The sequence below is a fragment of the Penicillium chrysogenum genome (genome assembly GCF_028827035.1).
Source record: "Penicillium chrysogenum strain IBT 35668 chromosome Unknown utg000005l_segment0_segment0, whole genome shotgun sequence".
In the NCBI taxonomy this organism is placed as follows: Eukaryota; Fungi; Ascomycota; class Eurotiomycetes; order Eurotiales; family Aspergillaceae; genus Penicillium; species Penicillium chrysogenum.
Window position 1 is genome coordinate 4,197,698 of NW_026622753.1, and position 15,177 is coordinate 4,212,874.

The 15,177-nt window shown below is 49.1% G+C and overlaps 3 protein-coding genes across 3 annotated transcripts; 2 read left to right on the forward strand and 1 right to left on the reverse strand.

The window, feature by feature from the left end:
• Positions 1–420: 420 nt before the first annotated feature.
• On the forward strand, positions 421–2,462 carry N7489_009991 (DUF4246 domain-containing protein; the record flags this gene model as incomplete). The annotated part of the gene is made up of 4 exons (XM_056715740.1): positions 421–611; positions 667–748; positions 802–1,839; positions 1,896–2,462. The coding sequence occupies 4 exons, from the start codon at positions 421–423 to the stop codon at positions 2,460–2,462; spliced, it is 1,878 nt and encodes a 625-aa protein (XP_056563362.1).
• Positions 2,463–2,725: 263 nt separating this feature from the next.
• N7489_009992 (DNA-directed RNA polymerase III core subunit RET1) lies at positions 2,726–6,475 on the reverse strand (the record flags this gene model as incomplete). Its single annotated transcript, XM_056715741.1, has 3 exons — positions 2,726–5,534; positions 5,586–6,343; positions 6,416–6,475. The coding sequence occupies 3 exons, from the start codon at positions 6,473–6,475 to the stop codon at positions 2,726–2,728; spliced, it is 3,627 nt and encodes a 1,208-aa protein (XP_056563363.1).
• Positions 6,476–10,362: 3,887 nt separating this feature from the next.
• N7489_009993 (uncharacterized protein) lies at positions 10,363–14,513 on the forward strand (the record flags this gene model as incomplete). Its single annotated transcript, XM_056715742.1, has 5 exons — positions 10,363–10,647; positions 11,564–11,991; positions 12,051–12,306; positions 12,361–13,327; positions 13,393–14,513. 5 exons carry the CDS (start codon positions 10,363–10,365, stop codon positions 14,511–14,513), a joined length of 3,057 nt encoding a protein of 1,018 aa, XP_056563364.1.
• Positions 14,514–15,177: the final 664 nt, after the last annotated feature.

Genomic DNA, 15,177 nt, shown 5'->3' on the forward strand with positions numbered 1-15,177 from the left:
TGGTCATTGGGTTGTATCACTATGACTGATAACTCAAGATCACCCGGGCATATGCCTATTTGTTAGTGCCAAAGGGCCGAAAGGCCCGGAGCCAAGTTCCGCAACTCCTGTCTGAACGGCATCAACCATTGCGATATAGGAATACAAGGCGACGACACCCCTGCATCATTAATTTGATGCTTGTTTTAAGTGTCCGCAGCTTGGTTTGTTTCAGCATTCTTCCGTTTCAATCATCATTTTTCACTTGTTTGTTGCTTGTGTCTGATATTTCCAGGCCATTACAAGATAAACCTCATCAAAGTAGGCTTTGGCGCACTTCGGTGGCCCAATGTTATTCTGACCGAGCGAGATAGATCATCCGACTATCACATCATTCTTGAGGACTTTGCTTCGGTATACTGTTCTTGACTAAACGCAACGATGTTCCAACACCAATCCCACGAGCCGAGCCTCCTCCATTCCAAGGCAGAGAAGGACTCCCGCTTCGCTCTTCCGGGATTCAACCGGCCACTGGATTTTGCTCCGATGGAGAAAAACGTCTACGGTGTTGAAAGCCGGAGTATGTTTCCATCTGCCTTGGATGATAGAGACATCCAAGCAGGATACGTGGAGTAAGTGCAGGGTTCCCACGACCCGAGAGGAGCTCAATGCTGAAAACCCTCATAGCCTGCCGGTCTTGACGCTCCGTGAGATGAGTATGGTGGAGGTCATGGAAGACCTGACCGATATTCCTGAGTGGTGGAAAAAGGTCAGTTGTCCTCAATACAGCCGATCCTGACCATATCGCTAAGATTGCTTCAGGTCTTCGAGCCCGATACACAAGAGAAGTGGAAAAAGGATGCTTTGAACAGTGACAAAGACATTACGCTCAACATGGCTGAATGGATTATTGACGAGCTTCAATTCAAAGCCATGATCTACGAGACTACAGGTATAGTGGCCCTGTACAACGGCGATGTCACTAAGTCCGATACAAACATGCCTGAGGGGCTCTATGACGAGATGAGAGACAAGTTCTCTTTGCTAGAATACGATATGAAACCAATGCAGTACTTCCATCCAGGAAGCCTAAACCTAGAGCGTGACCTCATTTCCATGGCCTTGTACCCGCTCCTTTACGGCAGAACTCGCATTCTCACCGATAGGATCATTGGGGTCGAAGATGCCCTCAGGTACGCCGGCCAAGGTGAAGTGATTCCGGTCCCAAAAGAGACTGGAATAACCAGAGAAGACATTGCCTTCCGTGTCATGTCCCGGGCAGATATCAAGGTTCGGCCCTACAGCCGGAAATTCCAGATCCTGCCTTCAGACTGGGAACTCGGCGATGATGGACAATGGCGCATAGCCTCATACATCAACAACCTGCACCCAGTCAAACACCAGCCCATCTACAGGCTCCTCGAGAAGATTTTCAATCTCATCGTTCCGCAATGGAACGCAACTTTGACTCCCCTCAAGGACATGCTCCATTCCCGTTCCCGAATTGAATACCACAAGGCGGAGTATTACCCAGTGCCGAAGGACGTCGCTGCCCAGGCACCGCAGATGCATCCAAGAGAGGCGCCGAGTGAATTCATCGAGCGCAACGAAAGGTGGAGAATGGAGAACTACCGTGCCATCCAACCCGACGCCACGAAGTTCATCCCCTGGGCCGTTCCACCCTGGTTGATGGACAAACTGCCCGAGGATCTTCCCAGTGCCGTCCGGATTGAACGAGGTGTCGATATCAACAAGGACTACAAGGATCGCGGCTTACAGGTGATCACACGTATATTAGGCGTTGATCTAACACCGGATAATCCGACTTTCGAGACAGACTGGCATGTCGAAGGCACGATGGTGAGTTCAACCGCTCCAATAACACCCACACTACTTTATAACAATAAACAAATCAGAACGAGCACATCTGCGCCGCGGCATTCATACCATACGCCCACGAAAACGTCTGCAGCCCGGACATGATATTCCGCAACATGGTTGAAACCCAGCCGCTCGCAGAAGTCGAGCACGACCCAAACGACTTCATCTGGCTGCAGCAAGTCTTTGGTTTGGTAAACGGCGAGCCGGCCATTCAATACCCAGGTTCGACTCGCGCCAATGTAGGCCGAGTGGTCATGTACCCGAGCACTATAGAACACAAGTTCACGCGCTTTGAGTTGAAGGACAGGACTAAGCCTGGGTGCACGCGCGCCCTCGTGTTTTTCCTTGTCGATCCAAATATGCGTATTATCTCTACGGCCAATGTCGCGCCCCAGCGTTTTGATTGGACCAAGGAGATTCCGCCTGGGATGGGGGTTAAGGAAGGGTTGCAAAAAGTGGCGCTTGATAATATAGATGAAAAGGGTGATATGCCGATGAGTCTGCGTGAGGCTTTGGATATGAGGATAAACGTTTTGGAGGACGTCGCGGAATTTACTCGCTATCAGCATGTTGCTTTTGAGTCGAATGTGTTGATGCTCTAATGCGGTGTTCCCTTTCTATTCTACTTTTCCTCCAGTTGGTTTTTTTAAATTGAAAATTTGTTTTCGTCAGGATTGTTGCCGGCCTATTTCTGTCGACCCGTGGTGCTGTTGCTGAAGCGCCAGCTACGTTCTACAGAAAAGGATAATCAGGTAAAGATGATATTAAATCGCCGCGCTATGCCATTCATTCGTAAGACCAAGTATGCACATGTCCCATTTTGATTATCCCAAACTCCAATCGACCCAAAAGCCAAGTCCAGAGTTTAACGTCCCATCGTCTCAGGGAACTCATCATCAAGCTTCAGACGAGCCGTAACGTTCATACTCATCAGTTCTTGAATGAGAAGTTTGGCGGCATAGGGGATAACCATCTTCACAACGGAACGAGACGACTTGCACCCAGGACACCAGTTCAAGTAGCCCATGAAACCACACTTTTCACAGATATCCACCTCGTGGCGATCAGACGAAATCATCAGACGCTCCAGCAGCAGCTGACTAGTACCGTAGGCAATCAAACAATCACGTTCCATCTCACCGAGACGTAAACCTCCATTACGCGAACGACCCTCGGTAGGCTGGCGGGTGAGAGTAGCAGTGGGACCCTTGGCACGGGAGTGCATCTTATCTTGAACCATGTGCTTCAGTTTCTGGTAGTAGATGGGACCGGTGAAGACGTAGAAAGGCAGAGGTTCACCGGTGATACCGGAAGTGAGGTAGTCCTTGCCACCATAGCTGAAACCTTTGTCGATCAGGATCTGGGACATTTCTTGGACAGGGCTGCCGCCGAAACAGGTACCGTAGCCGTGTTGGCCCGACAGAACGCCTGCTTTACCAGCTACCAGCTCCAGCATCTTTCCGACTGTCATTCGAGAGGGGAAACCGTGGGGGTTCATGATAATGTCAGGGTTGATACCTTGGTCGGAGAAGGGCATATCCGCCTGGTCTGCAATAATTCCAACAACACCCTTCTGTCCATGACGGGAAGAGAACTTGTCGCCAACCTCGGGGCGACGGGTTTGCCGGGTCAGGACCTTAATGAGTTGCGTCTCGCCTTCAGTGGCAGATACCAGGACCTTGTCTATGTAGGAAGGATCCGGCAGCTTGTAATTCATGGGTGCCTCAAGAACATCACCACCACCAATGTCGGGGCCGCTGAATCCCAAGGAATTCTGTACCCTGGGTGTGACTTTGTTGATGTAGGTTTCGCCGTTGTTGACCATTTCGCCAACTGCTGCAAGACCATCAGACTCGAGAAGCGCGTGCTTGCGGATTGGAGCGCCATTCTCGAACGTCGGTGCTCTAAGGGAATCCTTCGCTCCGTTGGGGTAACTCTTCAGTGTCGTGACGTACTTGCGGAAAACCTGGCAACGTCCAAAGCCACGGTCCACGGATCCCTTGTTCAGGACCAGAGCATCCTCAATATCGTAGCCGGAGTAACTCATCACGGCAACAGTCGCGTTCTGACCCGCAGGTAGTTGGTCGTACTTCGTCAGCTCAATGGTTCGTGATTTAACCATTGGCTTCTGTGGGTAGACCATGAGGTAAAGGATGGAATCAATTCGCTGGAACTGATTGGAAGCAATGGCACCAATGGCTTGCTTACCCATGGCACATTGGTAGGTGTTACGCGGGGACTGGTTGTGGTGAGGATAGGGGATCAAGCCAGCAACAGCGCCAAGCACTGTGAAGGGTTCAATCTCAAGATGGGTGTGCGTATTTGTGATATCCTTCTCGTAAATGGCGATGTAGGAGTCGTTCTCCTCGTTGACGTCGAGGTATTCAACGAGCCCTTGAGCAAGGAAGTCGTCGAACTCCATTTTTCCGTCACGCAGCTTCTCGAGATGCTGAGCACCGACAAGAGATTTGCCATTTTCCACGACGATAAGGGGTCTGCAGATACGCCCATCATCGGTCGCGACATGAACGGCTCGCTGGTGATGATTGATGTAAATGCTGACAAATTCCGAAACCCGGCCCATGCGGCGCAGTCTTCGGAAGGCATTGAGGAAGGACTTGGGGCGTCTGGTCAAACCAGTCGGTGTGCCGTTGATAGAAATTGTGTAAGCACCCCGAGCATAGAGCTGTTGTCCACCGACACTGGATATATCTTCGACGCCGAGCATGAATATCAAGTTCCGCACCGGTCCCTCTTCGTCGTTGGTCGTGATATGCGTCATGAGGGCCAAATTCTTGACCAAACCACATGCCTCACCTTCGGGTGTATCCGCAGGGCACAGCATTCCGAACTGGGACGGCTGCAAGGCACGAGGACCACTGACTTTACGGGTCTTTTCGAACTGACTGCTAATACGAGTCATCATACCGAGAGCTGCAATATAACTCAATCGGCTGAGAACGTGAGTGACACCAGCACGCTCCATGCGGAAACGCTTCAAGCTCCAGTTTCCTGTCGAGATGGCTCGGTTCATACCCTGTGTGATATGGTTTCCATGCATAGTCACGATAGTCCAAGCATCGAACTGCTCGGCCCGATTGCGTTTGTTTAGGACTTTGTCGATGTTCATCTTGATATCGAAACAGAATTTCTTGAACAGATCTTCAAAAAGAAGGGCCAGCATCTGACCCGCCAGCTCCAGCCGTTTGTTTCCAAGGTAATCACGGTCATCCACAAGGGCCGGGTCACTCTTTGCCATCAAAACGCGACGAGCCATGTGAGCAACGTAGATAGCCTTGGGCCGGAAGTTCATGTCTTTGACCTCAATGTGAGAAATGATGACAGATGCAATGGCCTCAACTGCCTCTTGCACGTGAGTCTTGCGATAAGCGGCTTGTTTGCGGTTGATCTTGATACGACAGCCGATCCAATCAAGGGCTTGCTGTTGAGTGTAAACATCGACGTTGATAGCCTCTTCGAAGTTGATAGCAAAATCATCTTGATACAGAGCATCATCTCCAGTAACCATTTGCATCATTTCCTTGTCGGTGTGGATGCCCATGGCCTTGAGCAAAATGACGATCGGGATGTCTTCATTGAGCACGTTGTGCTTGACGTAGAGTCTGCCCTTTTTCGAGACAATGTAACTCTTGGATTTACGCTCGTTGGAGGAACTGTGAAGGTTAGTGATGGCACAACAAAAGAAGGGTTAAACGTGGTCATACCTGGTAACTGAGGCCTGGACGATATCTTTCTTTGGGTCGGTCTCGACGATAATTCTGTTCTTGCTCAACTGTTCTTGTACAAGGATGACCTTTTCTGTTCCATTGACGACAAAGTAACCACCGGGGTCAAGCGGACATTCGTTGAGGACGCTCATCTGAGCAGGCGTTTTATTCGACAGCACACACTTGGAACTGCGCAGCATCATCGGAATTCTTCCGATGGGGACTGCTCGTCGGATAACCCTTTGCCGTCCACGGACATACTCAAAGTCAACGAGAATGGGCGCGGCGTATGTAGTGTCTCGTAGTCTGCACTCTTGCGGCGTGATCGTCGATTCGAAATCAAGCCCACCATCGCCTTGCTCGTCGGCTCGTCGAGGTGAGGCAACGTAGATATCGGTAAACTTGATGTAGAAGTTGTGGTCCACATCGCTTCGAATTGTGGAGCTTGACTCGACAATTTTCTTCATTTGCACCTCCACGAAGTAGTTATAAGAGTCAATGTGCTGCTTCACCAGCCCTTTGACCTTCAGGAATGCTGGCAGCAGGTTCCACTTGTCCCTGGCCGTATCGATCGGGTCTGTAAGTCCCTTGTTGTAGTAAAATGGTTCCAAAAGCGCATCGAATGGATCCCTGGCCTTGAAATTCGAAGCCGGCTCAGCCTTTCTGGGCACGGCATGCTCGTGAGGCTGAGGAACGGGGTTGGATTGGGACGGCCGCTTGCTTTTTGTGGAGTCAGTGGCCGATTGGTCTCCGGCCTGGAAAATAGCAGAGCAGTCAGTATAATCATCAGGAGTATGGGACTTGTGATTGGAAAAAAGTTTTGTTACCTCTGAAGGACGTCGCCCTCGACTGGCCGCAGAGGGCTGTGGCCTCCTGCGCGGGGGCATTTTGGCTAGACGGCTGAGGTGCAGAGATATCGACCAAAAAAGGATATCCCAATCAAGCTACTCAGTCGTCCAAAGGGAAGCTCGCAAGATGGATTCTCATGGAGGGGAAAGATTTGAGTAATTTGGAGATGGCTTAATAAGCTGCGGGCTGCCCCGGTGGAGCTGATAATGGCCTGAGGCATAAATCGATAACAGATAGTTATTATTCAACTAGATGCTTCAAATATCTCTTCTTCTCGGTGTTATAACTAAAAGCATAATAATTAGCTATATAATTGCTGCCAGGAGTCCGAGTAATTTTATGATGTAGACATGTTGGGCTTATCATTCTGCGATGTCTAACATACATACCTTGCATCGATAACCGTGCAGTCGGCTTTCCAAGGTCACTACTCCGTATGTAAAACCAAAATAGTCATTGGAGTTTCTGATGTGTCTGTTAGTTTGGCTGAAGTTGACGCTCTCCTATCTTCTTTTTAAGGAATATAGCTGGGACTGTATGTCTTTTGCGTGGCAAGAAGGGACGGGAATTGACTGTCTTTGACATATATATCGGGCCGACCTCATTATACCATTCACTAATGGAAATCAAAAACAATAGGTCAAAAGGGATAGACGCCCCCATGTACTTTCCCAGTTATCGAATACCTAACCCATGGAAATTCATCGTTGAGTATATCTCATTATCAAGTAGGCGTACAAGATCGAAGGATCGGAGCATACTAGCCTTAACTCCGAGGCAGTAAGAGTAAGAGTCTCAAAGGAATCGAAGAAGCAGGGTTTGAGCTAACCGCTCGATATAAACTGATTGGAAGAATAATTTATATTAGTACCAACGTTTCAGAACGTATTGAGTACTCCGTACATGGTTGGATTTATGAGACCTTGCCAGGTTGTTGAGGTTTTGTCCATTGACATGGTAGTACATTTAGTGGGTCTTTGCGCATGCAGGCCAACCCCGGACATTTATGCCTGCACGGACGAATTATTGATCAGAATTGACTTGTTTCTGTTGAGGGAGACGATCTACAACAGTACTTTGTATAGGGAATAACATCAGCTACCACGTTGTGAAGAGGCGGTCACGTATATGACAACGTGGAAAAGAGGGTTCCCACCGCATATACTAGGCGCAAGGCATTCCGTTCACAGAGTACTAGGATTATTATTAGTAGCCGTAGTTCCACTGCTTGTGGCATATGATTTATCGAGTATCGAGAAACACTCGGTCCTCCATGTACGATGTATTACAATTTTATGTCCGTGGCGAAATAGTTTTGACCGCAACTTTGAAATTGCCACCCTTTACTTACAGACACAGACTGCACCGCAATACTGCCTTTTCCGGAAGGAATTTCCCATTTCTGATCGAATGCACGGATCTACCGACGCAATGAGTGGTCCAATGTATCGGTCGTAGTACTCGAAGATGGTACTGATCGCTGTAGCAAAAGCAATTTAGAAAGTATGCAATGCCATCCACACGTGGTTGGTGAGACAGGGGTTATCTTTTCCACCCGATATATACAATGTACGGCGTAAAGTTTCCTCTGATGAAACAAAACGAAAGCATTAGCAATGCTATCGGCCGGGTATATCTGTTATCAATAGCCTAGAAGGTCCATTGTAAGGCCTTATGCCGCAGGGGTCGGAGGGAGGGGGCGGAGACCACTCTCTACCCAGGGAGTTTCAGATCTTATTCGCCAATGTACCTTTTTTGGGGCAGATTCATAATGCCTTCTAGTAAGTCCAATTTACGAATGACCTCGGATTGTGATTCGTGATCCTAAAACCGAGGCAGCCAGTCAATTTCGGAGGCGTAATCAGGCGTTGGGCATAAAGAAAGTAATTAAAACAGGTTCAATTTTGGGCGTCAATAAGTGGGTTTTGAGTCTCATCGTGGTCATAGTGATTATTGGATCCTAAGACCATAACTTTGTAAGTAGCTAGCGCACTAGTTCGTGCACAGTTGGGGTTCGATGTACCGATGCACTACGGAGTACCATGGAGACTTCCCAGGTCAAAATTCAGCACAGACCGTAGCGAGTTCTCAGCTCAGATCGAAAACCATAATAATTGTTCTAAATAGATGGTTCATCGATGGATAGAGGGGAAAAAGTGGCCCATCATTGGCGATCCCCCTCCGATGTGAATAAATAATAAGGATGACCGGGGTTCTGAGGATCCCCGCCCCATTGGTATGCTTGTTATTTGGTGGATCAGGGGCTCCAAGCGACACAGATCAGCGCTGGTGGCACTTACACCGCTTGTCCTGACGCTGAGAGCCCTCATGCAGACGATAGTATGGGGAAGTTAGAAGTCAAAAAAAAAAGAAGATTTGAAGATGTATTCGAGAGATTCCAGAAATATAAAAGAAGGCTCCATAAGTTTAAAAAGGAGAGAGCAGACCCGTGGAACCAGAACAAAGGAAAAGGACAATCATCCATGGGTGAAGAGCTTGTCGCGAACCGTTTCTCATTGAGCCCCTAATTTTTTTTCTCTCTCTCTTTTATTCTGTCTGATATGGGGATATAATCTCGAGTATCTCTTTCAACAGTAATTCAAATCCAGGATTCAGGTACAGGCGCCTAATCACCCTAGAGGGCGATCCGCTGTCACATCTTCGGGCACTTTGGTCACTTCAGTCTCCACAAATGGCTGTTAAGAGGCGGGCCAAATGCACCTGCAGCTGCCACGCTTTGTCGACCAGCACATTGAACCAACCCCCTTACCGGAGTCCTAGCACAATGGTTCTCTCGTGTATAGCCCAGGTTGTTCCCAGTCCACCATGTAATTGACCATTCGTAGCATCTCCAAGGCCTGGCGGGAGCTATAGCCCATTGACTACCCCGGGCTCTTCCCGGGACAAATGCGCCCAAGTCGTACAGACAACGGAGGCTCTCCAATCAATAGAACCCGATCAATGTCCGAGTAATTGCTGGCCGATCATCTGCTGTGGCCGTCTCAAGCTGTTTTCGGCAAGATACCATAGTAGAGAAGTATACATAACGTGTATTGTTTTGGCACACCCGGAGGAGAGCAATTGATACATATTATATAAGGAGAAAACACAACGTACATATGTAAATATTGTAAGATTGAAACATCGAAAAGATTAACAGCCACCGAACTCTTGATAAAAAACAAAAAGGAAAACAAAAATACAGAAACAAATTGAAAAACCGAAGAAAAAAAAAAAAGCGCGAGCACAGTCATCTCCTAAAAAGGATCTCCCCGCTCTGATCTGGACTCCCAGCCATTTTCTTCCCCCTCTTCCTCTTCTTCCGTTTCTCTTCCTTTGCGACTCCATTTTTGTACAACAGTTTTGTATCGTTCGTTTCGGTCATTGTTAGGTTGTATTTCCTCGCGCGACACGCTCATTTCGTCCGCGCCTCGATCCCTCGGTGTTCGCTAAGTCGGAGCGGTAAGAGGAGCTTTATCCCACTCTGCAACTCCCTACTGATCTCCGCATCGTCAGATACACACGATATTTCCTGTCAAAATTGTCCATAGATGACTTGCGCAGCTTGAGTTCATATAGCACTTCTCCCATCAACCGGATTTGACTCCTCTCGAGGCGTTCATTGTGTGAGTTAGGCCCTTTTTGCGAGCGCAGATCGTCTCCGCCTGGTCAACCCCTCAGCCCCTCTCTCGATTTCCCCTTGCTTGAAACGCCGACGAGACACACACACCGCCAGCCCACCCTTTCCTCCCGTTCGGATATTCTTCGGCCAGCGGAAGACGTCGCGTCACAATATCTGGGGCTGGTCGTAATTGCTTCCCCGGAGAAGCTCCCCTAAAAACCCGTTTTTGGCGTCAACAAATCCCTATATTTGCTGACCGGGCGTCGTTTTTGGCATATAGTTGAACAGTTCGGCCTGCCCACGATGGCCTTCAAGCACGGGCTGAGCGAACGCCTCGACGAGCTGCGATTCCCATCCCCACGATCCCCGCCCTCGGAATCTGCGTTCCCTGGGTACACTTCTCTTTCCCCGGGTCATTCGAACTTTGGATCGGGATTCTCGTCTCGCCCAGCTGGTGATGTGCGAGCAAACCTGCAACGTCGGTTTACAACCGATTCGAGCAAGTTCTCGTCATGGAATTATTTGAATCCAAGCTCGGGATCTGGCTCAAGCTCTGGCTCTCAAGATCCGGTGGATTTGTTGTCTTCGGTAAGGACCATAATTTCTTTTTGAGTTAGCAATTGTCCCTATGCATTAAGCCTGCGTACCTTTCTCCGTTTCCATTGCATGTTGGTGGGTGATGAGGGGGTTGCTTGAATTGGTGTCCTGGTTGCCCGGCCTCTGCAAGATCCTTGAAAATTAAAGAGGTCTCTGAAGGTTCAATCAACTTCTGCCATATCACGTTTATGTGCCTGCAGCTTGAATTGACGAGCCTGTCCCTATTCATCCACCGCCATTCATCTCCCACCATTCATCTCTCACCATTCAACCACCGCTATTCATCCACCGTTATTTATCATTCTTATTCCCTTCATTCAATTGCCCTATTGTTCTATATTCATCCCCCCCTATTTTCCATCGGTCAACGATTCCACGAAGTGCGATTGACGCCTATTGGCGGTTCATATCCGTCTTTTCTGAGTCTATTCAGACTTCAAGTTGATTCTTGCCTGCTAGGCTGCAATACCACTCGGGTTGGTATAAAAACCACAGCTTGGCATTCCCCCTTTGCTTCTTCTTTTATTTGCTGCTTCAGTTCCCCGTTCCCCGTCTGCATATCTTCGGATTCGAACAAGTTCTTTGCCTGCGCTATTTGCCGTCTATTACTCGTTACATTCCCGTTACATTCCCGTTTCTTCTCGACTCTACATCGTTTTTTTCGGTTGGTGTCTCTCGTGCAAGTGATCGTTCTGTGGGGTCTCTATGAAGATATCTGTTTCGGTTCTATGCCTTTCAAGTGTCTTCGTGGGAGTCTTGTGCAGTTCTTGACAACTCTGTCGTTCAAGTTGTTTGAACTTCATTTCTCTCACTCCGTTCAAACTGATACCTTTCCCAAACTTCCCACCCTTTTGCTTGAACAACATCATTAGCATCATTCTGGGAATCACATCTGACCTGTTAACAGTTTGAGAAAAAGAGACAACATATCGAGTACATGCGTGAACAGAAACGCCGTTTCGAAGAGGACATGAAAATCCTGGATCTTCAACACGCTCGTGAGAAATTGGAGATGGACCAGCTCGCGCGCGACTTGGCCCAGGCTGGCATCTCTGGTCCAGTCAGTGAGCCAACTACCCCGCCTGAGTACCGCGATACTACTGTGTCGAGTGCCTTTGGCCGCCCTTCTCGTTTCTCCACCTCTAGTGTGACCTCTTCGCCCGGCTTTTTCAACGCCTTTGCTCCTTCAGCTTTGACTTCACCCCAGGCTGTTTCACAGCCCGCTCAGCCGTCGATTGACCGATTTGCTGGACACTCTGTTCCTGGTTCACGTCGAAACTCCGATAAGGACGACTTCCTTGCTGATCCTACCTCTCCCTTCCGATCGGGCCCATCGTGAGTGGAATCCAATGTTTCGATTCGCGTCATCAAAGGCGTAGCTAATATTTCCTTAGTGCTGCCCATCGATACTCGCTGCCCTCCGGCAACCCGAATGGCCAGACTCATCGGTCCAGCATCTCCGGTTTGAATGGATCACGCCTTGACACCTTCAATGTGCCCAAGTACCTTTTCCCCAGCGACGAAGACAAGCCCCATAGCCATCTGAGAGAGCTGGAACGCCTGTCGACCCCTGACATCAAAAGTTACATCAAATTGACCGAGCCTGACGACAAGTTTCCGACGCTGTCCCGTCGTGGTGACTCCAACATGGTAAGTTTCCCACGATTGAACACACAACATCCCGAAACCTAATCATCTGATTAGTTGTCGGCAAACCCTGATGCCCACGATCTCGCCAACCCTCGTGCACCAGGCTCCGAGAATTATTCCAACCACAGTCGGCACCGGTCGTCTCACCAGAGTATGCCGCAGAATATCCAGAACTTTGGGCGCTTGGAGCAGCTGGGAGGCCAGAACAATGATGATCACAGCAACTCTGTCCACACGTCACGCCACGGTGCTCGTCGTTCCATGGGAAGCCAGATTACCTTCCATGACGACCACCATGATGACCGCCACGATGAGGTAACAACTCCTGTTGCCTCGAGCCGGCCCAATGCTTTGCAGTCATCATACTCCACCAGTGATCTGCCTACGGTTAAGGGAAATGGAGCTGGCAACGCTATTACTCCTCCCAAGACTCACAATGAGCATATGCATCACCACAATACGAGCATGGGACGCATTCCCCAGAGTGGCGTGAACAGCCAGGTTAAGCCCGAGTTCGATGAAACTGAGTTCTACGGTAATCAATCGACTTTACACGCCAATGCTCCAGCTTTCGGGCCTCAGCTCGCTTCCGCTGCATCTGCCGCCCATGTTCGTGGTTCGGTTGTTCAAATGGGGTTGCCATTCCAAGTCCCTGCGGTTCCTGCCTTCAATTATGGAATCCAGCCATATGTCGGCCAAGCAACCCCGATCAACGGCCACATGCAAAACTTCGCAGGAGCTCCTGCATACAGCAATGCCTATACTGGCTATGGTACTGGATTCCGGTTTAGTGAACCTGTAGCCCGAGGCAACATGGTTCAGCGTCGCCAGGAGAATGATGCGACTCAGCTCACTCGTTTCGGCAACTACCCTTTGGAGCATTACAAGGGTGAGTTGTACAGCCTGTGCAAGGACCAGCACGGTTGCCGATACTTGCAGCGCAAGTTGGAGGAGCGTAATCCGGAACACGTGCAGTTGATTTTCAGCGAGACTTACATGCATGTTATTGAGCTCATGACCGGTATGAACCACACGCCTTCGGCCATTCAACCCCATTGACATTACTAACCTTTCTCCCTTGAACAGATCCATTTGGAAATTATCTATGCCAGAAGTTGCTAGAATATTCCAACGACGAACAACGCACTGCTTTGATTGACAATGCTGCGCCTGAGCTGGTCAAGATTGCCCTGAATCAGCATGGAACCCGCGCACTGCAGAAGATGATTGAATTCATCTCGACCTCGAAGCAGACTCAGACAGTCATCAATGCGTTGCAGTATCATGTTGTTGATCTGGTGCAGGATCTGAATGGCAACCACGTTATTCAGAAATGCCTCAACCGCCTCACTCCCGAGGACGCCGAGTTCATTTACGAAGCTGTCGGAGGCAATTGTGTGGTTGTTGGTACTCATCGCCATGGATGTTGTGTCCTTCAGCGTTGCATTGATCATGCTTCGGGTCACCAGAAGGCTCGTCTGATTTCGCAGATCACCTCGCATTCGTTTGCTTTGGTTCAGGATCCCTTCGGAAATTATGTTGTGCAATACATTCTGGACCTTGCGGAGCCCAGCTTCACCAACCCGCTGTGCTCTACCTTTGCAGGCAATATTCCTCAGCTTTCCAAGCAGAAATTCAGCTCCAATGTGATCGAGAAGTGCCTCCGGACTGCAGATAACTACATGAAGCGTCAGATGATTGACGAATTCCTGGCGGGAAATGAGCTTGAGAAGATGTTGCGTGATTCATTTGCGAACTACGTTGTTCAGACTGCCATGGACTTCTGTGATCTCGAAACTCGCAACCGCATTGTGGAGGCCGTTCGTCCTATTCTTCCGTCTATCCGTCAGACTCCTCATGGTCGCCGTATTGCTGGCAAGATCATGGCTGCGGATACCAATGGCCGCAGTAACGGTAGCAGCGCTGCTACCAGTGGCCAGGTCACCCCCAATGAGATGAGCACTACCTCGCAGGTCCCGAAGACCTTGCTGCAGAAACCGTTCATATACCATCAACCTGGTACTCAGAGTACTCAATCTTCGAGCTCATCCGGCGGATACGGCAACCAGACCTATGTACCTCAATCCTCCCAGAGCTCTGCTTCCAACACTCCTTCCGGACAAAGTGACACCTCATCCGTTTACACTGCGCCCACCCCTCAGCTGTCCACGAAGCTCGGCCCGCAGCAAATACAGAACTACTTCTGATTGGGGTTGGGACACCCACACCAGTGTTTGTCTTTCACAACCCCAGTGTACTCATAGTGAGACGACGCGACGAAACTTTTTTTTCTTTTTTTCCTTACGATTTTACGGTTACTTTTTACACTGTCATCGAACTGGGCCTACATCAATCAACTGCACATGCCATGATCATCTATCCCATGATTTACCACACTTGCGTTTTACTGCATACACCTTTGAAGCAATGTGCCATGATCATTGCATTTGGCCCATGTTGCATACTGCATACTTTTCATGAAGCGACCCGTGCATGATGCAGACTTCGTTGGAACTATGTTCCTCTGCTTTATTTGTTTTCTCGACATCTTGTATTCCTCGCTTTCCCCCTTTCCCCTGGTTTTCCTCCCCTAATGCCTTGCATGCCTAGGTCTTGAGGGTATCTGGCAATGGTTTTGGATCGTTCCTTTGAACAATCTGGTCTATTGCCTTGATTTGAGGACTGGTTCGTCCGGCTTGGGTTGTTTTTGTTTCTTTTTCTTTTTCGCTTCCCCATTGTGATTTTCAACTTTTATTTTTACCCATTCAACGTTGTACTTTTGCGCCTTGCTTTTTCGAACTGCGTTCTGTGTTGTGCCTGTTCCTTCCCATTGGTTCATTGTTGCATGCAAGCTGGGCTGAGCATGGATAT